Raw genomic sequence first — 23,629 nt, 5'->3', positions numbered from 1 at the left:
AGACGGATGAGAGGTGAGAAGTAAAAGACGGAGTTGAGTTCACGGGGTTCTTCTTATTTTACAGTTTAAGTTTTTTTTTTTTCAGATTTAGACTCTTCCCGGAGGGCTTGAAAGATTAAGGCTGTTCTTATTCTATACTTTTATTACGTCCAAACCCCCCAATGTATTAGTCTGTCTCTCAATGCTTTCCTATGTGTGGCTCTCCGCCCCAAACCATTTCATTCCTCAAACATAAATCTTTAAAAAACAGGTTACAAATACATGTGTATTCTTCCTAAAAGCAGTCTCATAAAACAAGGTAACTGAGGTAAATGTAAGGTTATAAAATAAAGCTTTGTCTCAAGCAGTCACAAGCCAAAAACCTTAAGCACCTTTGAAGGCATCAAATCCTACTCGATATCAGATCCCAACTGGACACTTGTATGCATCAAATATACAGTATCTTGCTCGAGGTCCCCGATTCGAGTGATCAAGTTACAGTTTTACATCCAAATCTTTCCCAAATAATTCCTGCATGTGTCATACTCAATTCTTACTCACGTGCTCTAATATTGGAATATTTACAATAAATTTGCCAGAGAGTGAACTAAAAGCGCTTTTTGTACACTTTTCACTGGCAGCGTAGACGTATTGGATGATTTGATTTAAGGATTGCGTCATGGTCCTCTGCAAGCTACCCTTTTGGAAATATGAAGTGAGCGCACGGTGAATGAGAGGCATATTTCGATTGGTTAATGTGTCTGTGAGTCTTACTCTGGTTGCAGGGCTGTAGGGAATGGCCACCTTCTTGATGACAGTCAGGTATCCTGGGGCAGAGGCCCCCACTTTGTAGTTTCCAGGAGCCAGGAGGCGCCAGTAGTCTCCATCTTTGGCTACAAACACACAGATTTCCCCATTAATACACGTATGTCAACAACAAACACAACACCCAACAGATCCTCTCAATGCAGGGAGTTTTGAGCCCCTGTTACTGTCACTGTAACATAGCAGGCGCAAATACAAATCAGCTGCTGAAAAAGGGGATGCAGTACCAGCTTTGTCCACCGGACGGCATCACAACATCTTACCATTACATTTCTCACATCACAATCTCATGTTGATGGGGTACGATTGCCAGGATTGTGTGAATTTGCATCAGATGCTGATACCTGTGGTGATGTCATGGTCAATGCCCTCCACAGAGATGCTGGCATTGGAGATGGGGTTGCCCTGGAGGTCACGCACGAAGCCCTTTACACCACGGTGAACCTACGAACACAAACAAAGAGGCACACTCAAGGCTCGGTTCAAGGAGAGGGGGAATGGTGCTTTTTGGAAAATACACCGTGACACAATGACATCTCGGACGCTTTACGTGACCGTAAGAATTCACGGACCCTGGGAATAAAATGCACAAACTGTCTTCCACAGAAAAACAACAACAATGTTGTGTTTGCAAAGGTGGAAGTAGTGTTGTGTTGTCACACAAATCCTTTGGTATTTTTGGCTTTTTCAAATGGTGATTTAGATCTTATTGAAATTCATACTCGACCCACTTCATCAGCCAAACCAGACATATTTCGGACATATTCCTTGAGTCCCGGTGGGGCTGCATACCTGCTCGATGTAGTTGACCAGTGAGTTGCGGTTCTGCTCCCAGTAGGTCTTGAGTGTGTCCTCACTGGGGAACTTGTCACAACTGAGCTCCAGAGTGATCTCGAAACTGTTGCTGCTGAGGTAGTTGAAATCCTGCATTCCTGTAAGAAAAAAAAGAAACAGGGAGAAAGAGAGCAATACTGATATTAAGAAACAAAGTGGCAGGAAGTAGAGAATTAGCAAATGACAGATTTAGACATTTTTTACGAAAATTAGAACCCAGTAATTCATGTTTTGCTGGTTTTCAGAAGACAGGCTTCTTGGGCTATTATGGGATATATTTGATTGAAAAGGCTTTAAAAAGACATGTTAGTTACATACGACTGTTGCTTCAATAACATTTCTAAAAAGAAATGGTCAGTCCAATGCATCGGCAGCTCATTTTAGCTCATATACACATGATAAGGAAGATTTTGCAGAACAGAAATGTGAAAGATATGTTTGGAGTAATTTGGAAAGTTTTGCCATTGCTCGACTTGTACACCAGAGAGCACTGACATCTTTACTTTCCATCTGTAAAATATCACCTTAAATGCATATTTCTTTAATAAAACATGGGATCCTTATCGGAAATGTTCATGTGTTCATGTAAAAACACTTTTTAAGTCAACTTATATTTTACTTATAAACAACTTACATATTCTGGGAGGCCTTTTCTGCCCTTATTAGATCGAGTGCAGGAGAGAGTTATCAAACAGAGGCTGTTGTGATTGCATGGTCAGGGTCTTAAACCCTTTGGCCACCAGAGCACCCCACATTATCCCATATATCGTACATACGGTAACTCTCAAATATCAATGACTTTACTTGCAAATCACCAAATCACACACATCAGGGGCTTGCTGGATCTTACCTCCTGGCACGCTGTACCAGGCCCCTCCGTTGGTGATGCCATCTTTGAAGCTGGAGTCGTCATCGTTCTTGCGGCAGGGGGGTCGGTTAGGGTCGGACATGATTGGGTTGTACATGGAGTAGGCCCTCGCCAGAGACTTGAACGTCACATCATCTGGACTGGAGCTGTACTCATGGGTGGAGCCTTAGAGGAGGAACAAGAGGGAACAAACGAGAGCCCAATGTTTAGACAGCAGCTGTGACAAAGTGTTAATTAACTGAACACCTGCATCTGGAGCACATTAAACGTGCGAAAACACATTTTGTTTACTTTGAGTAATAGCGCACAGGAAGCCGTAGAAGGAAAACATTTCCCATCTGATTTAAATCAGTGTTACAACACTGAAGAAAAACCAATAAAATGTTTGTTGATGCATTTATGGGTCAAATATTTTTCAAATGAGTGGAAACATTCTCATACAGAGCGAGGGAAACATTTTATATACAGTTTAACAACCCAAACAGAAAATACAAGGGTGTGTTTGAGAATGTGCTCATGTACCGGTGCGGGTCTCATCATACGGGTAGTTGGCCACCACGTCTCCTCCATGCAGGTTAGCTGAGAGGACGAAGGGGATATCCATGATCCAGTGGATCACTGCCTTGGTCTCTGGAGCCAGCTGCAAAGGCCAGACCCATAAATTACATACACTTAGAAATGCATATTGTACCTAAAATAATACCACTTCCAACCAACACACACACCAGGTTTCTTATAAGTCTGGTGATATTGGTCATATATTTTTTGATCCTACTGACGAGCAACGTCTGTTTATTCCTCTGTGCCATAGAGCTCCATCGTTGCAAAAAATCTATTTAAACGCATCACACTGTTGCACTGGGGGACATGTTTCTTCATTATGATGAACATGGACTGTCTACTTTATTCTAAACCTGCAATAAGTGATTCTATTTGGCCACTTGGGGGCAGCAGAAACAGCACATTACATCACTTTTAAAGTTGGTGTGGTGAACTTGTGAGCAACCAATTCATCATTTATTTTGGGTTGCGTTGCTGTCCAACTGGCGGACGTAAATCCAATATTCACTCTCTTTTTGCTCTGTTTTTTTGGTCTCCGGTCACCACCAACACCTGGCTCTAAAACAGATAAATGCTTCACTATGTTCACCAGATACTCACTACCTGTGTTGGTCTGCTCAGCTGTGAGCAGGTAGTGTAGAGTGTTTTTTAGAGCCTGTTTTTAACTAAGTAAAGCTGCCCGCTGTGTCTGAAAACAACTCCAGCAGAGATATTGATCGTGAACCAACACTGCAAAGTTACAAAACGAACAGCTGAACAATGAGCTATGAGCTCAGCAACACCGAGCGGAGCTACAGATCTGTTCAACTCTACTAGACACCCATTTACACTGTCGGACTGTCATTTGTTATTTTTATTATAAATAATATTGATTATATCCACTTTAGGTCAATCTCACATCCACCATCCTGCTGACTCACTAGAGAAGCAAATGTCTTTTATCCAAAACTAGTGGCCAGATGTTTTAGAAGAAATTAAATTACACTTCTTATTATATATATTTATGTTTTATATATATATATATATATATCAGACCCATTTACAAAGATTGACATGTTCAGTAAGAACTAATCGGTTTAGGGCTGAATCACAGACGGGGCAGATAAGTTGGTATTGAGTGAGGCATTGTTGTTTTGGCACCAGTCTTGTCCTTTAATCCTTAACATTGTCTGTTTGCGTACCTTGGTGTTTTCATCCACTGCCTTCTTCATGGTCTGCAGCAGGTGGTTGTTGGCTCCACCCTCCCGCTCGTTGAGGTAGATGATGCGGTCCAGGTCGGGGAAGTTGCGGTTCAGATCCACCCCCTGTGCGTTACTGCGGCCCACAAACCAGTCCTTGATCTCTCCCGGCTGAGCAGGAAAACAGGGAGATGATGTTCAGACGTACACAAGACAGGAGGGAAGCGAGACTGTGTCTGGAGATTTAATAATTACTATTCCTGCTGTGAATGTCAGATTTAAAAGCCAAGGGTTGTGGTTGCTAAGTCGATGTTTGTTGTCTTGTCATTTTAATCTGTCTGGTGGTAAATCCTCGGATCAGGTTTTTTGTATGCACAGCGTGTCTTCGTCGTCCTGTGTCATCACCTGTGAAGCGGCCTTCTCGAAGCCGTCTGGGTTCATGGAGGGCATGAAGTGGATGCGGGTGTTGTGGACGAGGTCGATGATGGTCTCGTTGCCTTGCTGGTACTGGTTGCACAGGTACTGAGCCAGGTAGATGAGCAGCTCTCGGCCCACAGCCTCGTTGCCGTGCATGTTGGCGATGTACTTAAACTCAGGCTCACCTGCAGGATAGAGACACAGACGGCGCTTTAATTCACACACGCTGTATTCCACCTTCATCTGCACGGCGTTGTCGCAGCAGCAACATTTTTACAAAGGAGGTCAATGAACGCACCTTTTACCAGCCGAAACCTATCACATTTCACACAACGGGGTCACGTAATCACAAAGAGAAGTGTCACAATAACGTCTCCCACCTTTGTGAGAAGAAGCCAGTAGTCATGGAAACTAACACGTACCTCTTTTGAACCGAGAGAAGGCGACTGATGAAGCGTTGTAATTTGTTCGGGAGGTAACCCCGGACACACGCACACCATCAGACTAAAACACCGGCTCCTTTACTCTCCAGCAGTGACAAACACTCTGACTCATCAGCTAAAAGGCTAAGCACAATTGAACTCCATTTGGACATTGATGACCAAGAGACGGTGGCTTATTGAGTCACGCTGCCACATTTGTTCTGCCTGAACAGCTGGAGTGACAGGTCTGGGATCAGATCCGACAGCATCACAGAGAGTCTGACTTCAGGACATGATGTTACGAAATGAGGGATTTCGGCAACATGCAAACCTCCTGCTGTTTGTAGCTTGTAATGCCTGAGTCACCCTATATGCCTGTATAAAAAAAAGTATGAATCAATAATACGTTTTTACACAGTGGTTTTCATCCATTTACAAGCTAGCTGCTTCATCCAAGCAGCTAGCTTGCTTTGCTTTCTTTTATCACAGGAGATATTGGTTTTATATTTGAGAGATATTTATATCAGCATCCTCAGTAAAGCTGTGTTTTAATGACCGTCTGTTTAATGTACTAATTAGCTGCTCTTACTCGTCTGTGTGTCTCTTCATGCATGCAAATACAAACAAAGAGAGAGTGCTACTAAGGCGTGATATAAAGCCCTTTAACAAAATGACAAAGAGCATGACAAAGTATGAGCTACAGCGTACTGTGCACACTCTGATGATTAACTACAAACCAGACATTAGTGGCTTTCTGCAGCTGTACGAGAAAAAAAGGGAACTTGTCCGAGCTCTGAGGAATTACAAAAAGAGTCTTTTGTTCAGATCAGTTACGAGTTATGAAATGAAGCCCAAGAACGGCAGATGGTGAAGGGGGTGTGTGTGTGTGTGTGTGTGTGTGTGAGTGTGTGTGTGTGTTTGAAGCCAAATTGCAGCAGGGCTCCGGTTTTTATTGAGGGGCTTTTTTGTGTGTGTGTTTTTATTGTTTTTCTTTTTTACCTCTACTCTGACTTGGCCAATTATTAGCCATTCTTTTTCTCCCATTTTAAACTTTTCACATTAAATTCAATTTGTTTGCCTGTAAAAAAGTAATGCTTTCAAGATGCAATGGAACATGTGTGTCAATATTTTAACATTTGCATCTTTTTGATGCACTTTAGCGTATTTCTTTGAGTGTTTGATGTACGCCAGTGGCTACACACACCGCCCAGCACACATCTGGTAGTCAGGTTATTTTTAAACGCTCGAATCTCGTTCCTCTCAGAGTTGCTACGAATGATTTCAAGACGACAATTAACTCTTTCTGTTCTGACATTGGTGAATGTTTTTTACAGGCTTCAGAGGCCTGACAGAGCTGTCAAATACATGCACTCACACGTCCGTACACACACGCACGCACACTTTGAAGTTGGACTCTGTCAAAAATGAGTTACTATGATTCAAGCTATTACACAGATGCTCAGTATCTGGAGACCTTTCCTTTCTCCAACACATGTAGGAATTGATGAGTTTAGGATGCAGGGCAGGCGGGAGGATGGTTAAAGAGAATTCAATGCATACATTGTTATGTATTCATATCATTAATCATGATTTTTTTTCTAACTCTTGTTTACTCTTGTTACAGATATACACACACATTTTTGACCGGCCAGCATGATGCGACACTGCCTATAGGTGGAACAAATCAAAATGTCGTTTATCCTCTGGGGCCGAATGTGTCTTCTCCCTTTTTTTTCTGATTCCAGTCCTCTCTGTACCTGGCTGGGCTTTTATTGTCTTGTGCAAACACATAAAGTAGAAAGAAAGTGCACATGTAAATTGAACATCCGATAGCTTCACATATGGGCACATGTGGTTTTTGGACATGTGATAAGAATTTCCCGTTTGTACGTGTTCGTACACGTAAAGCATAGAAGGTGGACAGTGTGCACATCCAACACAAACGAACCAAAGAGGGGCAGTTTGCACATTAATTATTGCAAGCTTCCAAACATGTAAGCAAATACAGCACAGTTAGACTGTCAAGGATCTTCTTAAGGCAAATCCGAGATTGACAAAACCCACGGCATCATATTACGCTTTGTCAGGCGATCAATACGGTCTCCTAGTTGACCACGTAATAATGACGTCATTAGGGAAGCACCGCATTAGAGGGCTCTCAGTCGTCGTGGCAACCCTGACACGGGCAGGTGCTTAGGGAGACGAATCATCAGGGAGGTTGAGTAAACACACTCTCACTCATGTACACACACACACGCACGCACGCACGCACACACACACACACTCATATATATGCAGTTTGTTAGCTCTGAATGACGGCCAGCTCTGACATCTGACATTACACAGACATACAGACACCACACATGCCTCTCCCTTTTAGCCAACAGATAAAACGTGGATCTTTTCGTTTGCCTTCAACGACAACATATCCGCTGAGTGGAGGCTGAAGTTGCTGATTGCTCACAAATTAGCTTCTGTTATGAGTGCGGTAAAAAGTGGAAAACCCCATCGACATGTTTCATCTTTCTGAGAAAGATGAATATAAGAAACCCTGTGGAAGAAACTAACAGAGGATTGTCTACTGCTTGTATGGCCAATTCACAGGAAATGACGGCACGTAGCATGTGGGGATGTAGCATATGGAGCATGCAAACCACACAAAAATAAAATGCAAGATAGCAAATGGTGATGAAAAACGAGCGAATAAAGGGAAAGGTGGAAAAATGAAAATATGCGCAGGAAAAAGCCATAAGCAGAAAGGAGGCTTTGGTGGCAGAAGAAGAAGCAAAGCGACAGGAAGAAGAAGAAAAAGAAGAAGAAGAAGTAGACGAAGACAAAGAAGAAGAAGCAGAAGAAGAAGAAGAGGTAGTCGGGGCACAGTGAAGGCAGCAAGGAGGAGGATGCATGTCGGTGTCTGATGTATAATAAATGACCTCTGGCTGCGCCTTGGCCTTTCTCTCATATTCTTTCCGTCTCTCCCTCTCCCATATTCCCTCTACATACCTCTTCTTCTCCCTTGCCATCCTCACATTCCTGTTTTCTCAATCATCATTTCTTTCTTTTTGTATCTCTGTTTTTCATCAACTCGTCCTTCCTTTCAGCTGTTTTTGTTATCATCGCTTGAGGAGGTTCCTCACAACAATGTACTGGGTTTACGGTACATTCTATTCTCCTCCACTGAAATGTGCACTATTAAATCCATGTGTGCCTGTGTTTCACTTCATATCCAATATGCCACTTGATATGACAATATCCTGCAGCGACGCAGCGTCTGTGTGCGTGGTCTCTGGGGATTACATACTTCCTCTGTCGTCTGATAAAACAGTCCACAGGAGATGGTCTACACAGCATATTGGGTGAAACAGTGCGTCATACTGACATGGGGTTTTTTTTCACCTTCAGACGAAGCCAAACCCATTTCAAGATAGGGTTTCTCCTCGTACTAGAAAGCTTCTAAATAGTTCCAGACATGAGACAGAAAAGAGTTTAGCCAGAGCCCCTTTCACTGGAGAGAAACCCTTCTTTTCAGCTCTTGTGCACGCCAACATGACCCAGCTGCAAGATGTAAACACCTTCTAAAGAGAAAACATGTGGCCCGTGTTCAGTGTTGGAGGAGGTATTCACATCCTTTACTTTACTACTAAAGTAAATATCACAACATAAAACTAGTCCATTGAACAGAAATGTTTACTGAAGTCAACGTACATTATTTCTGTAACATATATATCTTGTTGATATATGTAATGTAATCGGCAGAAATTACAATTTTATATATATTTTTGTAAAGTAAGTAGACCTAACTGTATCCGATGGATGTAGTGTAGTGAGTACAAAAGTACAAGAAGTGAAGTGAAGTGCCTGAGTTGTTCTGAATGCCTAACCGTGTACCGAACTTCTTCTGATACAGTGAAGACGGTTTTATCTACCGGTATATCCTGTTGTTGGGTTGTACATTTGAGTCATGTTTCTCCTGTGCTTCCACAAGCCGCACCACGTATGGGTCCATGGCTAGCAGCTAGCTAGCTTACTTTAGGCCTTAATATAAATTAAACGTGCGTTATTGACAGGCTGTATTTCTACTGTACAGTTGGGCATTTTAACATGGAGGTCTGTGTGGATTGACTAATATTTTGGAGACAACCTCAAATGGTCATTCGATCAACTGCATTTTTTTGGCACTTTCTCAGCACCTTGCTGTAAGTGTGCAGTACCACTTTAAGAACAGCGGGCCTTCTTGAGTACCTTGTGTTACTTCCCACCATTACCCATGTTCCTACACGGCATGCATCCGTATATTAATATGTAACCAGTGTTCCTATTCTCTCGGCTATAGATACTTCCTGTGCCGCAGTGTGTGACAGATGGCTGCTTGCTGACAGATGCGTGAGCTCAGGACCGTCGTCCTCCGGAGCCGGCCGGCCAACCAGCCAACCAGCCAACCACGAGCCGCCAGTCAGCTCAGTGCACTAAGCCGATCGGTTGCCCCGGCAACGGCTATTTCGGCTCCACCTTGCACATTGGGGGGGTCAGATAAAATATTGGTAGGGCACCTTAAAGGGGAAGCTTTGAAATGTTTCCGGTCTTTGCAGATTTCTCACACACACACACACACACACACATGCGTTTATCTTTTCTACCAGCGACTCTGAAACCGTCATGTTTTTCTTCCTTCACCCTCCTCTGGCCTGTCAGTCTCTAGAGCTCTTCTCTGTTTCATCCCCCTCCTTCTTGCTCTGGATGTTTTGCTCAACAGAGGTGGAAGGAGAGGAGAGGAGAGGAGGAGGAGAGGAGGAGAGAGAGCTGCCTCTGTTGGTGAAGTGGCAGCTTGGAAACCCATCTGGTAGTAATAAGGTCTCCACAACGCTACTGTGACTCATGCTCGCACACACCCGCCAGACTATTACGGGATTATTGAGTACGCACACACGGCCATTAGACTTTGTGACCATGCAGGCAGCTAAACACACACAATCTGTGGTGCGCCGTTAAGACCACAAAATTATACCCAGAGAAGAAAATGCACCTTTACAGACACACATGTTATATGAGACATACAGTTGAAACCCCATAAACTAGACTGTAAAGCATATATACTTTAATTACAAGCAATGCTGTGTTTTTATCTTTTGAGGGCTCTGTTTCAGGATTACTAAATGAATCACTTCCTGTTGCATGGACCAGTTAAATCTCCTGTTCAGAGAGTTGGACAGGAACCACTGACCAGTTCCCAAAGGTTCATTAAAGTTAAATGTACTACAGGCTAAGCCATTCTTGTTGCACTCTTGCTCTAGGTGCCAACACGGTGTCCTCGTTTTTCTGGGTGGTACAATGAATATCTAGTTTGTTTTTAGTTAAGGGGTTGAAAATGGTCAATTTGTTTTGGTTTGTTAGATTGGAATATATTTATAAACTGCAATATGTGTGGGATTGAGCAATAAAGTCCTGGACTTATTTCCATCATCGACCCTGGTGTTTTCATGGTCTAATGACTTTTAACGATGATGGGTCTCCAACCAATGGCAGTTTCAGACTTTAAGAAATGGTCATCTAAAAAGCGAGAACATAATTCCAGCCTGACATAAAACACACGTGAAGTGAAAGGAACATCCAGAGAATTTGGCTCTCGGTGTTTGTCTCCATCACACAAAGAGCTTGAGATAATTCAGGCCCGTCCCTCCGTTTCCAGACTTTTCAATCGCAGGTACAACCGGCTTCCTTTCAACAGTAAAACATAGTCGTTCACATTGTCTGTGGTTTTTGTTCAGACATGTTTCCTACCCCTGCTATAACCATAGTATGAATTTCAAGAAATTGACCTTTAAGTGATAATGCATGGAAAAACACTACATGTGTATTTTTCTCTATTGCCTCTATTCGGGCGTGACTGTGGAAAAAGGAGAAGGTGCATTGCATCTAAAACAGCATGTGGTGGTTCGCAGTTCCTGTGGCTGGTGTGTAAACTGCCCTTCAAACCAAGAAGTCTTACAATTGCTTACTTCTTCTATGATTTCATCCAGTCCTGCCAGTATAGGAGTGTGATGGAGATGATGGAAAGTCATGACATAACCCAGGTCTACTGAGGAACATGGTGTCTTTTGACTTCATTTAATATTCAGTCAAAGACTTCCTCCTCTGAATGCTGTGTGCATGGACTACTTTTCTCTCATATGTTGCAGCCAACACTGCTGATACATCCGCTATTGATTGGAAGGTGTGATCATTCAAAACTTATCCCAGTGATCCGCGGCACCATCCACCGCGTGCAGGATGTTTTTCTTTGGTTTTCCCTCTCAGCATCACGACTCGGGATAAGCGTGTACAGATCGTTATCGCCCAGCAAAATGGCGGCTTTGCGTGGCTGAACCCACAATCTATCATCTAGATTCCTCTGAAGTGATGCAGCAGCCCCCCCCCCCCCCCCCCCCAATTTCCCATCGGTGTCACGCACGCGACACACCTGCGCTCCTCCTCCACTCTCCTCCGGTCATTTTAAGCCACCCGGGTCGTTTCTGAACAACCCTTTCATGCAAAACAAGCGCACCAGAAGGCTGCTATGCGCAATAGTGCGTGATGTGTTTGTGTTATCACAGCGTGAGGCGATGGGTTCCTACAGTGAAGGAAAAAGGGGGGGGATGGGGGTGCACATTCACCGCATTATGAAGCAGACTTTTTTTGGGGTTGTATGCGTAAAACTGACCAGGCTCGTGCGTCCCGGGGTTGTCGGTCATCTCCAGCACCAGCAGCTCGCGGCCCTCGAAGCTCTCCCCGATGGTGTAGATGCGGCTGATGGTCGGACACTGCAGCCACACCGACACCAGCGCCTTTCTCAGCTCCTCATAGCGGTGGTACTCGAAGGAGATCTCACCCTCGGTACCGGCCGCGCTGACCAGGGCGACCACCGCGGCCCCGAATAAAACTACCGACGTGAAGTGTTTCATTTCGACGTGTCCTCTTCTCCCTAAACCTTGTGTGTCTGTCCTGCCTGCGGCTTGGTCCCAAGCCTTATCTCTGTGCTACAGCCTCGCTTTAGGCTATAAATATCTCTCACCCTGCTGCTGCTGCTGCTGCTGCCTCTCTATCCGTCTGCGATGCGCTGATCTACCTGAGCGCAGACTCCCTCCAGAGTCAAGGCCGATAAAAACACTGAAACATCCGGTCTCAATTTTCAAATTAATGACTTTTTTTGTAGTTTTAAGACAGTTTCAAAGACAACTAATTGAAGATAATATCAGACAAAACTCTATTTAGCCTGAGAGAAATTGTTGGAAAGTATTAAAGAGTGTAAGAACAGCCTATAAGTGTCCAATATAAATAAATAAAAAATAAAACATTGTGACAGAAATAGACAACATATATGACCCTTAAATGTGAAATAGCCCAGTTCAATTGTTAAAACTAATATTATTACTATGTTATTTCTTCCTGCTTCTGTCACAACGACATTTAATTCCAGCAGCAGTGAAACACACAATCTGCTCTGTTCATCATGAATGACTGACTGAGGGGGAAATGTATATCATGAAAAAATGCAGAAATTTTTCAAAACATTTTAAAATAAAAATGGTTGAAATTAAATAAGTTATGTTGTTGTAAAAAATAAGGAAGAAATAACAATTTAACAATTACTTTTAAATAAACAGTCTTATTCACTCTTCCATGATCTTGTCTTATGTCTATTAACTTAGGTTAGGTTTGGTCCTCAGTGCATAAAAGTGCCTCACTTCCTGTTTGGTAGCTGCTGCTGCTGGCTGACTTGACGCAGCAGTAGGGGTGTGTCCACAGTGCAGCAGAGAGGAGATGAAGGGAACCTAGTATCACCCACCTCCTCCATCAACCCACACTTCGTCTACAAAAGAGTCTGCGGAGAAGATGCAGATCTGTGATGTTAATCTCAGAAATGTCTGAGCCTAAGCAGTCACTGAGTCCTGTGTAGAAATGTGTCAACATATATTTTTAAAGGGAGACACGACAGGTGAATGTGGAAAAAATAGAAATACAAATAACTAAGATATATCAACATGAAACTACCCCAGTTCATTACTTACACAAAGGCAATTGTTTTTTGAATTACTTAAATCGAGGCATTATCTTATCAAATATGTGCTAATTTGCATACATTTCCGGAACGGTAATCTGATAAAGACAAATGATTGTTTCATGTTGTTGACATATAAGAGTCAAAGGTTTTAACAGAGATAATTTGGGATATCTTTTTCTATCACTCCATAAATCAAAACGTATTGTCAGAAAACAAAATGAATGTCTTCAGGAATACAATGTTCTATAAATCAGGCTGTGGATGATTTATGAACAAACACCTCTGTTAAACCTTTTGAATATAAATAGGAATGAAACTGGAAAGTTTGGTGTGTGTTAGTGTTACTGAGGTGGACATTTCTGGCTCAAAGTCTGAGAAAAAACACATTTTTGAAAGATGTAAAACTCCAAACATTTTGCAAGACACTACAGGTGAATAGGGTAAAAACATGTACTAATAGATACCACCATGAAACTTCCCCAGTAGATTACTCAAATTAAGACAATCATTTTTTCTTGTATTACAAGTTTTCTGAAATGTAATGTAGCAAAATAGCCCAAAATCTCCAAACGTGGCACGTTTATCGTGATCTAAAGAGCACAAAGTGTCTTCTTTGTATCAAATTCAAACACAATCAACCTCCTGTTCAAAGTAGTTAATATATTTATGATAAAAACAGAAAACCAAAACATATTCAAGGATTGTTTTTGTAAAAGTCAAGACAGCATTTATTTATTTGTACAGTTTTAAACAAAACAGGCTTGAACAACCTGGAAGTGCCCCATGAGTCAACCCCTTTCCATCAAAATGTTTACATGCATCAAACATGCCTGACTTGAGCCCAGACAGTTCCGACTGCACAGCAGCTGTAACAACACGTTACTTTCTGACTCGGTTCAACTCAAGAGGAAGCACCAAAGTGCTCAGACATTCAGAGGTATACGGTGCATTTCACAAGAAAGTCATGTGGTGCAAACTTCTTTTTTCCATCCAATGACCAAGCAAAGTGACAAATCAAAATGAGGATGTTGATGGTTTTTAATCAGCCAGCAGCTGTTGACAGACGCAGACAAAAACTACTAAGGCACAGAAGACACACTGAAGTCACACTGTGTGTGTGTGTGTGTGGAAAACCAGCTCTGTTTGTGTGTCTGTCCAAGTCGCTGCCTCTATCCTGCTCCTGACAGAACAGGCCAGTGTAAGAACAGAGGCACAGAGGGCTTTACTGCTCCTTCTTGTCTCCCTGTTGCTGCATGTACTTGTTGTACTGGTTGTCCGTCTTCAGCAGCTTGTCCCACCAGGTGAAGGTGGAGGAGTAGTTACCGACGAAGTTCATGTGGTGGAAGTCGTGGAAACGTGTGCCGCCGTAGAACGGGATGAGGTGGAGCGGGTTCAGAGGGATCTCGTAACCACTGAAGACAAAGAAAAAAGAAAGTCTGTCATTCAAAGAAAACCACCAGTGTACGTTCTGTCTCGGGTATTAGGAGTCAACATTTTCGTTTAAAATCATCCTTCCAACAAGATAAATGCTTTTCAGATGAGGCACACGAAATGATCCAAAAATGATGTTTCTCTAGTGGTGGTACTGAAGATATGATGCATTTCTTTTGGTTCGGTCTTTGTGTTGCTGCCTTGTGGTTGGATATCAAGAGATGACTAATTGTTGACGAAATGTTTTTATTGCAATAACAAATAAAATATTTAGTTATTTTTCTAAAAGCAAGTTGCAAAGTAATTTAAGAAAATATATAAATTAGGAAAATGCATAGGCCAGAGTGAAAATATACATCTAATTGTATTAGATATTTTAAATTGAATTTATTTGAAATAAATTAAATTTGGCAGTTTTTTTTATTTTGACTTGAAATGAAATTATAGCAAATAAATGTTAAGCTAAAACAGTAATAAAAGCACAGAGAGACATGACCAAAGAAAAACTAACTGGGAAAAGGCTAAATAAAAAGTATAAAACAATGAGTTTGACATTGTGAATTTGTGTTGTTTATGCCTTCGGTCTGGTGTCTTCTGAGACATTTCTGCATATAAGTCAAATGTAGGCATAAATTTAGCTCAAGAATAATAGCAACATGTAATTGAATTGGAGTTCTGTGTGACCTGATAATACGATAGTAACATCTGGTGCCCTCTGTGGCCATCTAGTGGTCGACCTCATTATTACTGACAGAGTTATCGATGATAATCAGTGATGCAACTGCTGCTGTTTCTCCAATACACTCAAATAAATATGCTTTCGTAAACATTCTAACAAAGGTCTCCTGCAGAGAGGGCAGCAGAAGACAAAATTACACAGAAAATGCGTCCAACCTGTGGACATCGATGGTCTCCAGCAGGCGGAAGGACACCCAGGCCCACAGGAAGAAGACGTGGTTACAGAAGAGCATGATGCCGATGAAGAAACCAGCTCCCAGGATGAGAGTCTCAGCAGGATGAGCGTATTCTGCCTGCATGCCGAATGGAGCCTGCAGGACAGCGGAGACACTGTGATGAGAACGTTTGTGTGTGCCTCGTCACTTTTCCATGTGTGAGAGCTACAGCATCATTCATAAGTAAATCTTCCGTAAAGAGTTTTGTGTTTGTGTTTATTCATCTTATCACTTGTGTGTGTTTTACTCACGGTGAACTCATGGTGGACTTTGTGGATGTATTTGTAGATCCTGCGGTGATGCAGCAGGCGATGGAGGAAGTAGTGCCAGGTGTCTTCAACAACGGCACAGCCGAAGCACTGAGCAAGGACGTACGGCCTGGAGGAGAAGACGAGAGGAGGCAGGACAAGCTCACCGAGTTATCTCAAATAACAGATTTGACTGATGGATTCCACTCAAGGTCCTCAGACGAGTGGCAGCAAATGTAACAAAAAGCCATTTCAGGAAAACAATCTTCATCGTCCCACAAAGTATTCTGTATGGGCAAGAAAAATAAAAAAGTTAAATTGTCTACTTTTCTTTGGTGGAAAGATCAAATCAAAAATGTTCTTTTGTTTCTTGTTCATGTAAAGTAGATTCACATGCATGTATTTTTTATTATGAAGCAGATTGATGATGGCATCATGGGGAACATGTGTAGTGTAACTCGTAATAGACTTTTTAGGACATATTCTGAAATGATTATTGCAGGAGAGCTCTGTGTCATTAAATGCACGGCTATGTAGAGCTTCACTTTCTACCATCATTATAGTTAGAAAAACACGCATGAATTTAACATTTAACTTACTACCATGCATCGTCTATGGGACGGCAGACAATGTGCTTGATTCATCTTGACAAGGACTTATTGCATGGGTTGAATTATTTCATGCTCTCAAAAATGTTAAATTGAAAGTTCAAAAAAAGAATACAAAACACACTATCGGGTTTGTGCAAAATTAAAATGGCATTATTCAAAATGGAAAAATGTATTTAAAATGACCAACACGGGTCTTCATCAGGGTCATAGTCAGCAGTAGCGTTTATTGTGTTACACTAATCTGTAGAGTGGGAGGGTGGATCTCTATCAATGTGCAAGACTATTGGTCCAAAGGTAGGAAGTGATGCATCATCAAATAAAGAAAAATAGAAAAAATAATACTAAATATGTAATCATTTCAAAATAATTTGAATTTTCAGAAACCCTACAGTGTGCCTTGGATAATTTTTTTAAAGAAGAGACCTTATACCTTCTTGAGACCAAAAAATAATTTACCCTTGTGATAAGCCTTTCACAAGATTGATTAATTGCTGAGTCTCTGAAGCGTCCACACCCTGTTGACATTTGCAAATGGGCTTGTGGAGCAGTTGTTCAAGTATCTAGGGTGGTTTGAATATGACACGTTCAGGTGTGATTAATTCTACTTCAACTGACCAGCGTGGAATGGAGTCCCAGTCATAAGGGATGTTGAAGAATTCAGTGAAGTAGTAAGTCCCACAGATCAACGGCAGCTGGATACAGAAATGGTTGAATAGCAGCATCTTGAAACATGTCCACTGTTTCTCCCAGGTCTCTGGCTTGTCCTACATACACACACACACACACACACACACACACACACACACACACACACACACACACACACACACATAGAAGGTCTGTTAACAGGAATGTCATCTTAGATCCTGAAAAAAAAATCTTAACAACCAAAGCAACCTGTTGGATCTTGTATTTCTGCATGAAGGGCATGAACTGGAAGAGGAAACCAGGAAGGCAGAACAGGAAGTAGATGAACTCGTGGACGATGAGCGACCCCCAGGTGGCAATCTGGAACTTGGTGTAGTTGTCCAGCATGTAGCCCCATGCGTGTTTCATGGAGGGCTGGAAGGGGTTTTCTGGCAAAGCTGCATCCAAGTACTCCGCCGCCAGGTAAGCAGAGCTCAAGATGTCTGCCGTGCCGTTCACCTCCATGATGGACAACGCAGGGTGAGTGCAGGAGTGGAGAAAAAGACTGAAAGACAGGAACACTACGTTACATGTACAACTCTCAGACGGGACGTATATAATTATAATAAATACAGCAGAGGAACCATAAAAGAAAAACAAGAAATAATGAAAAATGTCAAAGGAACATAACTGCCATAATATGACTGAATTTAAAAGCATTACTATAAAACAATGAACTTTTACACTCCAATCCAACTCCCTTTGATGCACAATTTACAATGTTTGCTAATTATAAATTCACCAAAAGATCAGGAGCTTTATTTTGCTGTACTTTTTAGTTGTTACCACATTAAAAAATAATTTAGATTCATTATATAGATAATGATACTTCTAAAACACAAATATAAACAAACACTACAGAATTTATAGAAATCCATCGATACAGTTTCTTGTAATATAATTTAAAATGTGTACCAATCAGAATTACACCAAAAATGAAGACGATATGGCATGCTATACATAGTAGGCCATGTAATAATTCCTTCCACATCTCAACTCCTCTGGTCCTTATACAGTTGTAAAAAGTACAAAAAGCAAACTGCATTTAGTTTACTGGCTCGTTGGATAGTTTAATCTATAATCATGCATCACATTGTATGAAAAGACAATAGGTTACGCACGTACAATGTGAATGCAAATTAACTAGTAACAATAGTTGTATAAATGTATCAATGAAAAAGTAGAAATGTAGGAGAGTAGAAGTAAAAGTTATTTGACATGTAAATACTTCAGGAATAAGTACAAGAACCATAAAAGTATATGAGTAAATGTAATCCTTCACCACTGTAGAAAATAAAGGTATTACTCCATAGAAATACACACAACTAAAGAAATGCTGTGTTATTGTATTGCTTTAAACCAAAAATAATGGTGATACACTACTATGCCATAACAATAAATTCGGCACAGCATTCAGTCAGCACAACTGTGTGTTTCAGATTACAAAACAGGCCGACATGTTGTTCTTTAGATGTCACAACATCTGCCTCAATTCTTTACTCAAATACATAAACAACAGATGTACTTTAGCAATCGCTGCTAATAAACATGTAAAAAAGATCTCATTTGCAACGAACAACGACGGTTCTCTCACCTTTCAGCCGAACGTCCCGTCTACCTGCACAGAAGCGGCTGGCCGGGTGAAGTACAGTCACATCGAACAATCTGATTGGCCGAAAGGAGAGGAGACTGACGTCGAGGGGGCAAGCAGCTTCGCTGATTGGTCCGCGGGATGGAGCGATGATCGTGAGACTGAATGTTTCCAGAGCCACAGCCAATCAGAGGCGAGCTCGGCTTTTCATAACCTCTGCCGTGTTGACGGAAGAGGTGGGATGGTCCGGAGAACTTTGAGTCATACATGAATGTCTTCCGTCTTAAACTTACATTAATAGATATTATGACTCCAATGTCAACTTTGGTAATGTGGTGGAGACTTTTAGACAAATACACTGTGGTATGAAATTTAAGACATATCATTATATTCAATCTAAGCACCACTGAAGTTTTTCTTTTTTTTTTAAATAAAATGGTATTTCCTGTTCATACTGTTTTTTCCTGAAGTGTATATACATTTAATCACACAACGTACATTGTTGTTGTATTTCAGTCATATTCAACATTTAATTATGACGGCTGAGTATCAATTACATTTTTTCAGGACTGAGGCTGATATCATACCTGAATACTTGTTCACTCTGCAAAACCCCCGTGGGTGGAACAAGTATACAAATCCTTAATTAAAAGTTCAGTACAGTACTGTAGCAGTACCACACTAAAAAAAAAACTGCATTACAAAAATAAAAAAATCCTACATTCAAAATATTGCTTGTGTAAAAGTATGGAAGTACTTCAAAGTATAGGTAATCTGTATGCAGAAGGATAGTATCTATCAGTGATATACCACTACATATTGTATCATTATTACTGATGCATTGAGCAGCATTTTAATAAGAGATCATTTTAACTACTTTATATACTGTAGCTTAATTATTCTCGAAGATAATCATACAGTGAGTGTACGTATGTGAAATCTTAATCTGCAATGTAACTAGCTGTCAAATAAATCTAGTGAAGTAGAAATATAAAGTGGCCTACAATGGGGCTACTCAAGTAAAGTAATTATTTCAAAAATTGTACTAATGTGCAGTACTTGTGTAAATGTACTTATTATTCGCCACCAACGCAAAATGTTTTTTTTTGTATTTAACAAAAAAAAGCCAAAGTATTGAATCTCGTCCTAAAATACTGGCACAATAACAAGAACTTTAACTGAATAAATGCAAAATGGCAGAAAAGTTAAGAAGAGGGTGAAAGTGAGCAGGAAAATAACGGCAGCTTTACGCGACACTAATGTTGACATGTGATATTTGAACAAATAAATCGGCGTATTGTTATCAAAATATCACACACAGCGTATTCCATTTCAACGTTTTACTGATTTGGCAAAGTTTTAAAAACAGATTATGTCATTTCACAGCTTTAAATACAAGAAGCATATTTATTAATGACAATATAAAACAAGTAATGAAACATTTTCAAAGTCATCAGCCTACATGACATTCCTCAATACACTGACAAGAAAACAGCGATACCAGTTACTGTAATAGCATTATTCTTTTTCAATATAGGACGAGAGGGAAGAGATAGAGGAACAGAAAATCAAGATTAAGTTTGGTCACTTTCCAGAAAGAGAGAACAGATTAGTAAAGTAGTAAAGAGAGACAGAAATGAAGACATATTAAAATTGGCACATTCATAGTACGTCAGGGTGTGCGGTAGTTAATAGGGTTGCTACACCGAAGAAGGAAGAGGGAACCGTTGAAGGATAGGAGGTTTGAGTTTAGGGACCATGCAGTGAGTTCAGGCTGTTGTTGTCATTAGTGGTTACAACCGCAACAAAGATGGCTGCCGGGGTGACAGTAAAGCACTGATACATCCAGCTGTTTTTGATCTCAAACAGCTTCTCCCTGCGTCGATCACTCTTTTTGGCAACATGAATAACTCCTCTCCTTCCCCAGATGGGAGGTGTTCCAGTTAAAGTCTGCTTTTTTTTTTTAATAGAAGAAAATGTACATTTTCTGCAAATGCTTCTCACGTTGCTGTTCTGAATTCATGCGGGTTGGCGCAACCGACACATCATCACCGACCTGGAGTCAGTTCTCAAATGTATCCCGGAACAGCTGCGCTCTGTCCAGTAACAGTACTCGAGGCATAACAAAGGGGGAGAAGAGGGGCGTAGTTTGACATTCAGGCACTCTTGAACAGCCACACTGCAACACTGTAAAAGGTCAGAGGTCAGACAGAGTGCGTTCATGCGGCATCGGACCAGGCGTCACCACACAGAGACTCAGATGCACACAAACACACATGCTCACATGTGCAAGCAAAGGAGCACCTTTAAATGCAAGCGCGCACGCACGCACACACACACACACTGACTCACGCACACACATTTCCACGATAAAAACAAAGGAGAAACAAAGATTTCAGTCCCAAAGGGTCCTTCACTGCCTTCCTCTCCCATAGATTGGATCAGTGGTCTCTCTCAGAGCCGGTTCCTGTTAACATTACTGATGAAGTAGCTTTGCAGTTAAAGTAGCTTCATATCAGTAGCGTTTCAATGACACTGCAGTAGTGCTTCTAACTGGTTTGTCCAGTCGCCAGCGGCAGTCCTTCCAGGAGGGGATTAAAACACGGGTTCGATTCCCCCTCCGTTTGTTACAGCTCCCCCTTTCAGGTAAGTGCAAAAAATCTTCATCATCGTCATCCTCAACAACAATCTTGTCATTTTTCTTCATCTTCGTCAGTGCCTGTGCCAATGCTGCCCAACATCATCCAAGCATCGGCATCATAGACAGATCCAAGATCAGTATTCAGCAGGAGAATACGCTCTGCTTCAAATCAGTGGCAAGTGTCAAGAGCAGTCATAAGGGCTTGTCAATCACAGTCACACCTGTTGGTCAAAAACAACAAGTAAGACGTGTGCGTCGCTACCGCCACATGTGATATCATTTTCATACATAGCAAACGTTGTAAAAGTATAAACGTGAAACAATGAAAGGAAATAAAAACAAAGGGCTTTTATGTCCACTATAGGTAATGCTGATACTACTGTTAAAAGTAGGAATAGTTGTAATACTTTGTCACTTCATCATTTTTATCTTATGAGACAATTTGCGTGAAAATGTCATAATTAGGGTTCAAATTCTTGAGTTATGGCCAAGCACATGATTTGTGAGGTAACAGTAACCTTTGACCGCCAAATTCTTATCAGTTCATCCATGAGTCCAAGAGGACATTTGTGCCAAATTTGAACAAACTCCTGTGATGGGAAAATATGTCAGTCTACTGTTTTAGGGTTAAGGAATGTGAGTTTAGAAGAGCAGGCACTAAAAAACCTTGTGTTTTCTAAATGAGTCTCGTAAAATTCGGATCCAGGGGTCTTGTGATCTGTTATCTTAGTGTCTGTTTTCCTGTGCATTATTTGTCTTCAAAGACGGCAACACAGATGTTTAGATTACAGTACTTCCTGATGAGCATTAGGGAGAGCATGACCCTCTGCAGGTATTTATGATGCGTGACGGTTCACCGGTTTTTTCCGTCTCTGCAAATACTGTGACTTAACTGTTTGACTGGTTCACGGGAACATCAAAGGAAGCATCTGATGTCTCCATAAATATTGTGGGACAAACTGATAACGAAGGGATTCGTAAACCGGCCATAAAAGCGCCTTCAGGGTATCGTAAAGACAGGACACTGCTTCAAAGGAAAACATCTGCTTTGACATTTTTATTATCTTCTGTCTTCTTTTATTGTGTTGTTCTTGTTTGCGAACCAAGGTGACAGCATGCTGGCTGGGTATAAAGGTCCAGGCATTTGAATGTGTCATCAGAGCATCTCACACAGATGACGCTGATGTGTCTGTGAGACGGTGTTCTCTTTGCTTGCAAGCAAATAAATTGACTATTACAACTTTGATCGTTCATCCAGACTCTGTTTCATTTGACATTGATGAGAAACATTTTACACTCTTCTCCCGATTATTCATAGAAATATTCCACAACAATTTGGCGTTGTCGGCAGGATTCGCTGACTGTCTATCGGGACTCCAGAGGGACTGACCGGAGGAGAGGCATCTCCAGGAATCCACAAACTGAAGTTCCTGTCTTATACCTCATTAGCCGAGAGAGAGAGAGCCGGCGGACCCGAGGGAGTTTCTGATTGACAGCACGCGAATCCAACGAAAAAGAATTAATTTCTACAACGGGTAAGAAAGTTAAAATTCCAATTGTAAAAGTAATGGTAAGATTATACTAAGGTCATATGATTTAACAGACACAGATGAATGGTCAAGTAGTCATTTTATTTTTTATTATTTGGGTAACAATTGTTTTTGACGTTCGTGTTTTCGTTTTAAGAATGTGGTTCATGTAAACTCCCTTTTTCATTTTCTGGCATATCACTATTTGCACGCTACTTACGTAGAAGACAGGATTGTGTTATACGGTGATGATTTAACTCAGAATAAAAACATTTTGAGATCGTAACACAGATCGCTTGACTACAGATATAGGTTTGTTGTAAGACCGTTGTTATGCGCTAAATACGTGAATTCTACTAAAGTAATTGATAGAATAAGATTCGTGCGCCAAAACGTGAATTCTATACTGATAGAATAAGACCGTGACAAATAACTAAACGTGAACTTCAAATAAGGTTTTTGCAAAATTTTTCCTTGGGAAAGAAATTAAGCCTTACGACGACGGTCGTATTGTAAAGGTAACGTTAACGTATCCACGCCTGAAAGATGGGTGGTAAAGATAGTAAGAGCGCGGAGCCCTCGGGTCCGATAGTGGATGTGATGAGACAGAAATATGGAAACGGGTGTTTAGAATGCCTCACATACTGGTCAAAGGAGTTTGGTTTTCCTGAAAACGGCTCATTGAGCGCCGCTAAACTCAGAATGTTAAGAGGGGATTTAGAAGGTAAATTGAAACAGATTAAATGTATGAAGAACGTCAGAGTCAAAGACTTGGACATGATAGAGAAAAACCAAAAGTGTTTGGTTAAGTGGGAA

General features: G+C 41.2%; 2 protein-coding genes and 1 long non-coding RNA gene across 3 annotated transcripts in view; 1 reads left to right on the top strand and 2 right to left on the bottom strand.

The window, feature by feature from the left end:
• The window catches only part of cpe (carboxypeptidase E), a 13,362-nt gene extending 1,195 nt beyond the window's left edge, over nt 1–12,167 (bottom strand). Inside the window, exons 1-8 of the mRNA XM_079278815.1 lie at nt 11,782–12,167; nt 4,651–4,847; nt 4,249–4,416; nt 3,029–3,146; nt 2,489–2,671; nt 1,597–1,736; nt 1,149–1,248; nt 754–872 (exon numbers count right to left, since the gene is read on the bottom strand). Coding sequence (XP_079134941.1) covers nt 754–872; nt 1,149–1,248; nt 1,597–1,736; nt 2,489–2,671; nt 3,029–3,146; nt 4,249–4,416; nt 4,651–4,847; nt 11,782–12,022 — 1,266 coding nt within the window. The 5' untranslated portion in view covers nt 12,023–12,167. The remainder of the gene's footprint in view (nt 1–753; nt 873–1,148; nt 1,249–1,596; nt 1,737–2,488; nt 2,672–3,028; nt 3,147–4,248; nt 4,417–4,650; nt 4,848–11,781) is intronic.
• Nucleotides 12,168–12,297: 130 nt separating this feature from the next.
• Nucleotides 12,298–18,701, bottom strand: LOC306784720 (methylsterol monooxygenase 1-like). The gene is made up of 6 exons (XM_079278816.1): nt 18,647–18,701; nt 17,263–17,557; nt 16,981–17,129; nt 15,758–15,884; nt 15,448–15,602; nt 12,298–14,534 (listed from the first exon to the last, which is right to left on the bottom strand). Exons 2-6 carry the CDS (start codon nt 17,515–17,517, stop codon nt 14,345–14,347), a joined length of 876 nt encoding a protein of 291 aa, XP_079134942.1. The 5' UTR covers nt 17,518–17,557; nt 18,647–18,701; the 3' UTR covers nt 12,298–14,344.
• Nucleotides 14,393–16,315, top strand: LOC306784721. Its single transcript, XR_013772380.1, has 3 exons — nt 14,393–14,583; nt 15,394–15,689; nt 15,795–16,315. It is a non-coding gene; the product is annotated as an uncharacterized lncRNA (long non-coding RNA).
• Nucleotides 18,702–23,629: the final 4,928 nt, after the last annotated feature.

This window comes from Melanostigma gelatinosum, assembly GCF_949748355.1.
Source record: "Melanostigma gelatinosum genome assembly, chromosome: 11".
NCBI lineage: Eukaryota > Metazoa > Chordata > Actinopteri > Perciformes > Zoarcidae > Melanostigma > Melanostigma gelatinosum.
This window is presented reverse-complemented; position numbering and strand designations above follow the sequence as displayed.